This window comes from Rhinatrema bivittatum, chromosome 11, assembly GCF_901001135.1.
Source record: "Rhinatrema bivittatum chromosome 11, aRhiBiv1.1, whole genome shotgun sequence".
Lineage (NCBI taxonomy): Eukaryota > Metazoa > Chordata > Amphibia > Gymnophiona > Rhinatrematidae > Rhinatrema > Rhinatrema bivittatum.
This window is the reverse complement of record NC_042625.1, coordinates 97,225,382-97,236,456: the sequence shown is the minus strand read 5'-3', so window position 1 is coordinate 97,236,456 and position 11,075 is coordinate 97,225,382. Positions and strand designations below refer to the sequence as shown.

The 11,075-nt window shown below is 49.2% G+C and overlaps 1 protein-coding gene across 1 annotated transcript; it reads left to right on the top strand.

Annotated features, from left to right (window-relative positions):
* The first annotated feature begins 3,720 nt into the window (after positions 1 to 3,720).
* On the top strand, positions 3,721 to 7,194 carry LOC115073155 (gap junction beta-4 protein-like). Its single transcript, XM_029571372.1, has 2 exons — positions 3,721 to 3,784; positions 5,290 to 7,194. Exon 2 carries the CDS (start codon positions 5,303 to 5,305, stop codon positions 6,116 to 6,118), a length of 816 nt encoding a protein of 271 aa, XP_029427232.1. The 5' UTR covers positions 3,721 to 3,784; positions 5,290 to 5,302; the 3' UTR covers positions 6,119 to 7,194.
* The last annotated feature ends 3,881 nt before the right edge of the window (positions 7,195 to 11,075 follow it).

The following is an 11,075-nucleotide window of genomic DNA, read 5'->3' as shown; positions in this document are numbered from 1 at the left end:
TCTCCCTTTCCTCTCACTTTATCCTAATATCCTCCTCCTCCAGTCCCTGTCTTATCCTCTCCTCTCCCTTTCCTCTCACTTTATCCTAATATCCTCCTCCTCCAGTCCACGTCTTATCCTCTCCTCTTCCTTTCCTTTCACATTATCCTAATACCCTCCTCCTCCAGACCCCGTCTTATCCTCTCCTCTCCCTTTCCTCTCACATTACCCTAATATCCTCCTCCTCCAGTCCTCATCTTATCCTCTCCTCTCCTTTTCCCACCCTGCATGGGCACCCTTTGACTTTTCTATTTGGGTGTTACCTCCATTTCCTGCACCCCCTTAGCCTGATCTGCTCCCTATTTCCCCTCCACCCATTCTGCTCTGCTCCTCTTCTCATCCCTTCACTCCTCCTCATCTTTTGGCTTCGATGACTTCCCTGCTCTGCCCTCCCTGACCCTAGGTGCACACGCAGATTCCAGGCCCTGCCCCCCACCCAGAGATCACGGCTGCCTCCTGCGGGATTCTTTTTATTATTTTTGGGAAGTAAGGGAATGCTGTCGTCCCCGCCCCCTTTCCATCTCAGTTCAAGCCTCTCAATACTGGGGCTGCAAGGGGGAGCAATTTTTGAGAGAGAGTTTTCAGCCCATGGCATCGCAACCCCCTCCCCCTTCCCCCTCCTTCCAGTAAAATACTTCATTTCCTCTGATTGCAGGGCTGCCCCCCCCGCCCCCCGCCCCCAGATCGGTATTTTGCTTCTCTCTTAGTTTCCTCTCTGCCTTCCCATTCCTTTCAGAATTTATTTTCTGCTCTTCCTCCCATTTGTTTTTTTCTTCCATGTTGCTCCACAGCTAATTATCTTCTCTTCCCACTTCCAAGCCTGTTCTCACTCCTTCCTCTCTTCTTACAACCCTTCATTGCTTTACCTCCACTGTCATTCATTCCCCTTTGCTTAACCCCTCACCCCGGCTCCTCTAGATATCAATGACCTCTCTGGCAGCCTGCTCTCAGCCCCTCCATTGTTCACTGTTTCTCTCTTCCTCTTCCATCCACAATTCCTCTCCCAGACCCTCACAACAGTATTGTCTCTCCTGGCCACTATCACCATTATAATCAGTCTTCCCACTTACCAGTCTGCATTCCCACTCCTCTTCTGTCCATCGTCCCTATCACCTCCTCATACTCCTCTGTCCCTCTTTCACTCCCTCTATAAGAATTGCCATACTGGATCAGACAGAGTCCATCAAGACCAGTATCCTGTTCCCAACAGTGGCCAATCCAGGCCACAAGTACCTGGCCCTTCTCATCTCCACTGCACCTCAGGTCAGTCAAAGGGTAGGAAGCCTGTCCTAAACTGATGCTACTCTCTGATCCCTCTATAGCCCCCTGGTCAAACATTCTACAGCCAACCAATAAGCTGCAGAGGGTGATGTGAGTTGTAGCAACAGAGAAGATACAAATGTTTCCTTCCTGACCTCCCCTGCATCCCATTGGTCAAACATTCTACAGCCAACCAATAAGCTGCAGAGGGTGATGGGAGTTGTAGCAACAGAGAAGATACAAATGTTTCCTTCCTGACCTCCTCTGCATCCCATTGGTCAAACATTCTACAGCCAACCAATAAGCTGCAGAGGGTGATGGGAGTTGTAGCAACAGAGAAGATACAAATGTTTCCTTCCTGACCTCCCCTGCATCCCATTGGTCAAACATTCTACAGCCAACCAATAAGCTGCAGAGGGTGATGGGAGTTGTAGCAACAGAGAAGATACAAATGTTTCCTTCCTGACCTCCTCTGCATCCCATTGGTCAAACATTCTACAGCCAACCAATAAGCTGCAGAGGGTGATGGGAGTTGTAGCAACAGAGAAGATACAAATGTTTCCTTCCTGACCTCCCCTGCATCCCATTGGTCAAACATTCTACAGCCAACCAATAAGCTGCAGAGGGTGATGGGAGTTGTAGCAACAGAGAAGATACAAATGTTTCCTTCCTGACCTCTCCTGCATCCCATTGGTCAAACATTCTACAGCCAGCCAATTAGCTGCAGGGAAAGGTGGCAGCAGTAGCAATAAGTCAGAAGCACTTCCTTCCTCTTATTCTCCTCGGCAGCATGGAGCTCTCAGCTCCCGATCTACAGCAACGAAGGACACAAAACTGGGGATGGTCAACCACCCACAGAGCTGGCACCGACAGTCATGGCCAGCGAACCTACCAAGGACTAAATCACGCAATCTGTCCCTGTTTAAATAGCATTAGTAAGGAGCTCTGGGAATTTTATTTCTAACAAAATCAAAAGCCTCTGCTATTGAAAAAAAATATATCAACTCTGATCTATAAAATATTTCCCTCAGTTCAAGAAGGAATATGGGAAAAACTGAGACTGCAAAGTAAAACTATCAGAATTGGATAATCTGAGCTAGGAGGGGAGGGTGGATATTGGGTGAATTGGCTGTATGTGGTCTGGGAAAGGGCAGACGGAGCAGTGAGGTGCAGCAGGGACCAGGTCTCCATCTTCCCTGGGGTTTAACCAGCAGGAGGTGAGATTGAAACGTATAATTAAGGCATCTAATCTGGGAATTCTGCCCGGAGCTTCCATCCAGGCTCATGAAAGGCTGCAGTCTGGGTCAACCAGGAATAAAAGATGGCACAGATGCCTGGAACGCCCTCCTGGAAGAGGTGGTGAAGAATTCAAAAGGGCATGGTTTAAGGAGAGAGGCTGGAAATGAAGCCCTGCGGTGATCTGGGCTAAGGTTTCTGGGTGCTCAGAGCCTGGAGCCTGCAGGGAATGGGAGGACAGCCCGAAGCACCTCGCTCAGCAAACTGCATGGGCCATACTGGTCTTTGTCTGCTGTCATTTACTCTGTCACTGTGTCTGTGTCCACCATACAGAAAGGAGAAGGGTCCATGTTAGTAACTGCGATCCAACATCCAAGTCCTAATCTCTTAAATGACCTCAGCTCTCCTGGGTCGGTTCCATTTTAAAAATCTGTACACCTTGTAGAAGCTTTCGATCTACCTCTCAATCTTGCACTCACATGAGTCTGCACTTCCTTACCTCCTGCTTTAATACATAGAATGCAGTCTAAACACTTTAAAGCAGCCTTGAAAGTTCATTTTTTTAAATTGCTTATGCTTTTTTTTTTTCATTAACTGCCTGTCCCTGCTGATGGCTTTAAAAGAATTGTCATGTGTATGTTACTGTCTGTTTATTATTATTATTTCTTGTTATGGTTTTAATTTTCTATGTACATTTGCAACCTGCCCCAGTCTGTGAAAACATTTCTGGCAGAAATTGCAAAAGAAATGTAAGACAGAAACGAGTGCAGGTTGTGGAATCAGCATATTTACAAAGCTCCTTGTGTAGCCTTGAATGGCTGCGATTTTGTACCTAAAACCCAGAGAAGGGAAGCAGAGTGACTCCAGAGTCCCCCTGAAGAGGGCAGGCCCCCGCTCCCTCTGGGGGTAAGAAAGCACTCATTGTTCAGGAGGGCCTCGGCAGGGGGGTTTCCAGCTCTGCAGGCTTAAACCCCTTCAACTGTCCACATCTTCCGCAACTCTTTTGTAATAAAGTCTGATTCCAAGAACAGGATCTGCAGCCTTCTGGTTTGATTTACCTTTCTTAAGAAAAAGAAAAAAAAACCCTTAAAAGCTTTTCCCGGGGGGGAAACGCGGATGACTCGCTGGGGCTTTCGCAAGGAGAGGGCGGGGCTTGCAGGTGAGGGCGGGGCGGGGCTGCAGGTGCAACTCCAGCGCTCAGACGCCTCTGCCATGGCTTAGAGAGGACGCGGCGCCTCCAGGATCGCAGGTAAGGAGAACCCCGAGCCCCGGCCCCGGTGCGTGGCCCTCGCTAGCCAGGCCCTGCCCTAACTGTGGTGAGGGGAAATGTTCCGAGGAATCGTCACAAAAGTTCTACTGAAGGACAGGAAAATCCCATTACAAAATCCTTGCCGGGGTTTGATTTCTGTTCACCTTGCGCTGTAAATTCCGGGGCTATTTATATCAGAAAGGTGGTTTAGGGTGCAGGGGTTTCTTCTGCCTCCTGGGCTGGCTCGTCCCTACCTGCCCCGAAGGCCCGATCTCCAAGCGCTTCCCAGTAAGGGGCCCTGCAGACAAAGAGGAGCCGTGAGCGCCAGGCACAGGAGCAGCGTTTTCTGTAACAAGTGAAAATTAATACATTCTACCACTTCATTATTTCCTCATTATCCCTAGCAAGCCCGTCAGCAGCTCATTAGCTATTACACACTGCTTTCTAAATTTAATCTTAGTCAGAATCAAATTAAATTAACCCCCCAAAATCCCATGGGTGGAAGGGATTGCATGGGCACGTTCCCACCTTCTTTCGGGCCGATACAGTACAGTGTGCTCCGGCGGAGCGCACTGTTAACCCACGATTGGACGCGCGTTTTGGACGCGCTAGCTTTACCCCTTATTCAGTAAGGGGTAATAGCGCGTCCAAAATGCGCATCCAACTGCGGGTTAACAGTGCGCTTCGTTGGAGCACCGACTTAATATCGCCATGATATTAAGTCAGAGGGTGCACAGAAAAGCAGTTTTTACTGCTTTTCTGTGCACTTTCCCGGTGCCCGGAGAAATTAATGCCTACCTTTGGGTAGGCGCTAATTTCTGAAAATAAAATGTGTGGCTTGGCCGCACATTTTGCTTTCTGAATTGCGCGGGAATACCTAATAGGGCCATCAACATGCATTTGCATGTTGCGGGCGCTATTAGGTTCGGGGGGGTTGGACACGCGTTTTGGACGTGCTAGTTTTACCCCTTAGGTAGGTGCTAATTTCTCCAGCCACCAGGAAAGTGCATGGCGATATTAAGTCTGAGGTCCCGAAAGTTAAAAAAAAAGTAAAAAAAAAATTGAAATAGGCCCGTGGCTCGCAGGTCGAAAACCGGATGCTCAATTTTGCCGGCGTCCGGTTTCTGAACCCATGGCTGTCAGCAGGTTTGAGAACTGATGCCGGCAAAATTGAGCGTCGGCTGTCAAACTCGCTGACAACTGCCGCTCCTTTCAAAAAAGAGGCGCTAGGGATGCGCTAGTGTCCCTAGCGCCTCTTTTTACCGCCGGCCCTAATTAAAATAAATTAAAATACTGTATCGCGCGCACAGGAGACTGGCCTGTGCGCGCACTGGGAGAGCGGGCCCGTTTGTAAGCACTTGCATCGGCCCGTTTGTAAGCACTTGCTAGATCCCCACTTAGGGAAGGTTAGAAACAGAGGGTCCAATTGGCGATTTGCCAGGGCGGGCACTAGCCCCTGTAGCTGCTGCCATCTAATCCCAAGATTTTACTCTTCCTCCTGCCAGGCCAAGAGACGCTATGAACTGGGGACTCTTCCAGGGGCTTCTGAGTGGGGTCAACAAGTTCTCCACTGCCTTCGGCCGCCTATGGCTCTCAGTGGTCTTCATCTTCCGCTTGCTGGTTTATGTGGTAGCCGCCGAGAGGGTGTGGGGCGATGAGCAAGGAGAGTTTGACTGTAACACCCGGCAGCCCGGCTGCACCAATGTCTGCTATGACCACTTCTTCCCAGTGTCCCACATCCGACTGTGGGCCCTGCAGCTCATCCTGGTCACCTGCCCCTCTCTCCTGGTCATCATGCACGTGGCCTACCGGGAAGACCGCGAGAAAAAGCACCAAGAAAAAATGGGGGAGAACTGCAGCAAACTGTATCCAGACACTGCCAAGAAGAGGGGAGGCCTCTGGTGGACCTACCTACTCAGCCTGCTCTTCAAGGCCGCTGTGGATATCATCTTCTTGTACGTCTTCCACAGGCTGTACAGAAACTATTCCCTGCCCAACGTGGTGAAATGCAGCATTGACCCTTGCCCCAACATTGTTGACTGCTTCATCTCCCGCCCCACTGAAAAGAATATCTTCACTATCTTCATGGTGGTGACCTCGGCCATCTGTGTCCTCCTGAACATATGTGAAATGATCTACCTGGTTGGCAAGAGGTGCCGGGAATGCATCGTGCAAAAGACCAACCAGCGGTACCATCGCATCCCAACTCTGCCTTTCACCAACAACCTTCCCTTCAATCCCGGCCACCAAGAATTCTACGCCATGAATAACCAGGTGAATGCCCAGCTGGAGCTGTACCCCCCTGAAATCAAAATCACGCCAGATGGCACGTAGCTGTGGCCTATGCAACCTGGGACTGACTAACTTATTTTGAGATACACGTCCTAAGCCATGTAGAGCAGAAGCATCACACAGAGCCTCCACCCTGCAGCTGCACTGCCCTGGCACATGTGCCCAGGGGGACACATGTGATAAAATTAAAGCAATTGTGACTGAACTTCTTACTTCTATTTTACTGAGCACTATGTTCATGTTACAAAAACCATGTAAAAAGTGTTTGTATTAATGAATGGGGTGGGGAGCAAACAGCAATGTGAACGGGTTAACAAGAAACCCATTATTTTCCTGTACACTTATAAAATGTTTCTTTCCCACATTCAACTGGACCGGAACCAATGCATAGCATCTCAGAGAAGAGCAGACCTGGGGGAGGGGCCCTAGGAAACGTCACCCACCGAGGATTAGCAACGAGCTCCAAGTCTGCTGCTGCTGCAGCCCTAGCTTTCCTCCGCTGCCTGCAGGGAGATGCAGAAAAGAGCCAGGAATCCATGCAGCAGTGGGGTAAAGCCAGGAGTGGATTCTGCAGACCAAAAGAAATGGAGTCAGCCTCCTCCTGCAGTCGTGGCGCCCAAACGTTCAGAGTGAAGGCGAGCAACAGGATGCAGAAACGGTTTTACAGAGTCAGTTCTGAGAGATTCTGTAACTACAAATCCCAGAACACAGCAAGCACTGGCTGACCCGGGCTCTGGTGACCTGGCACTCCAGGCAGGTGAAGGTGTAATGCACATCGGTCAGAAGCCTGTCTTTCGGTGACTTGTACAGCTGAATAAAAAGTATTGTTGAATGGTGCCCTATCCTGGTATAACGGGCATCTTAGCTTCATAAGTGACAGCTGAGGACAGGACGTGGGTGGCAGGGGCCTGGGGATTGCAGCAGTGAGCTCTCTACCACTTCTTCCATGTCACCTTGAACAAACCATTTTTTCACATTATCCAATAAACTGGGCATTACTTCTAAGAACATCATTGTCCCTTTTCTTCTCTGCTAGCTTTGTGGGCACGAGAAATGTGGTATTGGTTCATCCACCCTCGAGGTGGCTGTTTGCATGTAATGAGAAGCATTAAAATATAAAACCTTTGCCTGAAGCTGGTATCCTCCATCTTAGCCCGGTATAACAGGTGGCCTGGGACCCCCTGGCACAGGAAGCCTTTGCAGCCGTGCTGCCTCCCTATACATTCGTCTGCAAAGCAATAGGTGAAAGCAGTGGCTACCATGGTGGCCAGGCAGCACTGCAGCTGAGTCACCTAAAGTCACTGCAGTGCAACAGTGGCAGGAGGTGAAAATCAGAAGTTACTCTGCTATGCATTTCTTATTTAACAAGACTGACTTTCTCCTGATATGGAGGGGTTGGGGGAGAGACTTTCTCCAGCAAGGGGTGTCTGCTTGACTTGGGGAATGGCCACTGCTATTACTGGCATCGGTGTTTGGGTACTTGCCAGGTTCTTGTGGCCTGGTTTGGCCTCTGTTGGACACAGGATGCTGGGCTTGATGGACCCTTGGTCTGACCCAATATGGCATGTTCTTATGTTCTTATGTCCCTTGACAGCTTTCAGCTTCCACACCGTCCTTGATTCATACATTATTTGCCCAGTAATGTAGAATATACACACCTGCAATGCATTTCCTGTACCTGGAAATAAGAGAATACAGGCCATGTGGGATAAGAGGAAAGGTTTCCTAATACATCAGATTCAGCTCCAATCAGTGGGTGGGTGGGTGAAGGGGCACAACCGTTGGTTACCATGGCAAGAAGATCAAGGACCTTGCAAACCCCACGTAAGAAGGTAATGCAAGCCCCCAGACAGATACCATTGCATGAGGCGAGAAGGAGTTAATTAATCATTAGCAAAACAGAAAAATAGCTCCAGGGTTTGACTGCATGACCCGATACAGCATTTGCAGGGAAAGTGCAGGTGGGTAGGTCGTGTGTTTGTCTGAGAGCAATATTTACCCTGCACTCAGGCAATGTGATAAGAGGACTTGGTCGTCTGGTAAGAATGACACGAGCCAACATCAGAGAAGGTAATGTTTGGGCCAAAGCGCTCACCTTGTGGTGCCAGACAAGACCAGTTCCTTCATTAGGAAATCCAGGCAGTCACACAGGGCCCCAACAATTAGAGGGATGGCAAAAGCCAATAGTTAAGCAACAGCACCAGAAGAGAGAAGGGAGGAGATATCGGGTACGGGGGGGAGTTGTACAGAAAGGATGCTGGATACGTGAAGGTGGGGAAGTGGAGAGAAGATGCTGAGCACTGCAAAAAAAAAAAGGGTCAGTGATTGGAGTGATGCTGCTATGCAGAGCAGGGAGAGAAGGATGAAAGAAGGATGCTACTGGGAGAAGAGGAGAGAGAGGCATAGAGAGAAGGGATGGTGGTGGGAGAAGAGGAGAGAGAGGCATAGAGAGAAGGGATGCTGGTGGGAGAAGAGGAGAGGGAGGTATAGAGAGAAGGGATGCTGGTGGGAGAAGAGAGAGAGAGGCATAGAGAGAAGGGATGCTGGTGGGAGAAGAGAGAGAGAGGCATAGAGAGAAGGGATGCTACTGGGAGAAGAGGAGAGAGAGGCATAGAGAGAAGGGATGGTGGTGGGAGAAGAGGAGAGGGAGGTATAGAGAGAAGGGATGCTGGTGGGAGAAGAGGAGAGGGAGACATAGAGAGAAGGGATGCTGGTGGGAGAAGAGGAGAGGGAGACATAGAGAGAAGGGATGCTGGTGGGAGGAGAGGGAGACATAGAGAGAAGGGATGCTGGTGGGAGAAGAGGAGAGGGAGGTATAGGGAGAAGGGATGGTGGTGGGAGAAGAGGAGAGAGAGGTATAGAGAGAAGGGATGCTACTGGGAGAAGAGGAGAGAGAGGCATAGAGAGAAGGGATGGTGGTGGGAGAAGAGGAGAGGGAGGTATAGAGAGAAGGGATGCTGGTGGGAGAAGAGGAGAGGGAGACATAGAGAGAAGGGATGCTGGTGGGAGAAGAGGAGAGAGAGCCATAGAGAGAAGGGATGCTGGTGGGAGAAGAGGAGAGAGAGCCATAGAGAGAAGGGATGCTGGGCACGGTGGAGAGGGCATGTAGGATTTGGCAGAGTGAGCAGTGCATGCTATGCCAGAGCTGCCACTGATAGGTGAATAAGGTGTCTGGTACTCTTGCACTGGCTCCGATCCTAGAAAACAGGTGGAATGAGTTATGCAAGGTCCTAGACTGTAAGGGAAATTTATCCTGATGGCCTTGTGTGCAGTCAGTCCAAGGGATGCATTTCTGAAATGATCTTGCGATGAGTTCCCATGGAGCCCAGGCTCATGTGCAATGCCCTGTGTTTCAGCCTCCTGGGACTCATGCAATGTGTTCAGGAGGCTCTCAGCCTCTGGCCTAGCGTGCGCATCACTGCACAGTCTCAGTGTGTGGGGCACAGCATTTCTTGCAGAATACAGTTATCTAACTCACTGCCTTTGGGATAGATTTGCATCCCCCAAGGACAAACCTCACCTCTATGAGTCGTTTTAGGAGAAATGCTCTGGCCCTCACATTCCAGCACAGGACAAAGGTATCGTCCGCCTCCCGCTCTTTTATTACAGTGATTCACCCATCCTGAGTCTTCCGCTATGAAGAAAATTAATTGTCTAAACTCTGCCCTGCTGAATGACTTTTTTATTTAATGCTTTAAAAAACATTCAGAGGCCAGAACTGCATTCCAGTGGCCAGGAGGGTCCGGCAGCCACCCTCCTACATGGAAAACGATATCATCTGGCAGAGACTGAAAGGAATCCTGTTTCTTAGTACAACACCGTCACTGACCAGGGGTGCATCAGTCAGGTAGCGAAGTTGGAATGAAGGACTCATCTAATAGCAACAAAAAAAGGTTGGAAAAGATCTGGTCCTCAGCCATCTGCATTGGGAGGGTAGAATTAATGCTAAGACTGATCCTCACAGCTTATTTATGTATTTTTAGGTATCCTTATTTCTTTAAAATTTCACCCAGAGAAGATCCTACGTGTGGGTCCTGTGGAGCTGTTACAGTTCTGGGAGAGGGTTGAACACTAGATTTCTACTGTTAACTGGTTTTTGGAAAGGTTTGCCCAGTTACTTCTCTGATCTGCACCTCGGAAGAATCCCCCCGGGGCAGGGCACTGTGTAAACAAGTGAGAGAAGTTGCTTAGACATGGCACTATCTTGTCACCATAAAAGGGAACATAAAATAAAGAATATTCATATTCCTTTAAAAATTCTAGTCTCGGAATTGCTGCACTCAAATACCGGTTTAGGGAAGTCCCCATTCCATACTAGGGCATGCTAAAACAGTAATTAACTAGCATGGTAGACTGGAAGGTAGATGGTGGTAGATAGACCTATGTACCTACTGTGCTTCTTCTGAAACAAGTGAGCATGGATGACTGGGCATTCACTATTGATATCCAGAGGATTTAGAGCCTACCCCTACCCACTACAGCCCTAATCAGGAATATTCAAACCATAGAAGGAGCCCCTGAGACACAGCAGCTATTGCCTCATTGACTGGGCAGTTAGGATTGATGCTGTGCACCCCCCTGGTGTGGGATGCTTCCTCTTTGTGGTATTTTGGAAGAGAAATGTAACATGGAGACCGACTTCCCTCCCAATCCAGAGCAGGGTTAAGACTTGCACTGTTATTGTTTCCAATGTATTTGGCATGCAACTGCTTATAAATACCAAGTTCAGCAATAATTGTAAAAACCCCAGAATAAGTAGCTAATCAAACTAAAAACAAGTTACCAACTGCAAGTATTAGAAGGCAAAGTAGAGGATGAACCAGGTGTGTCCACATTCCCCTCCACTCCCAGCCAGAACCTGTAGAAACCTGCGCTCGTTATTCAACTCCCAAGGCCCAGAGATGACGCACAAGGAAGAATTCATCCAAGGTGTGAACAAGTGAAAGAACAGGGGGCAAGCAGCCCACCCGCAGGCTGGCATTCACAGATCCCCTCAGCA

Coding starts and splice junctions, on each gene's coding strand:
- LOC115073155 (XM_029571372.1), top strand. CDS start 5,303: ATGAACTGGGGACTCTTCCAGGGGCTTCTGAGTGGGGTCAACAAGTTC.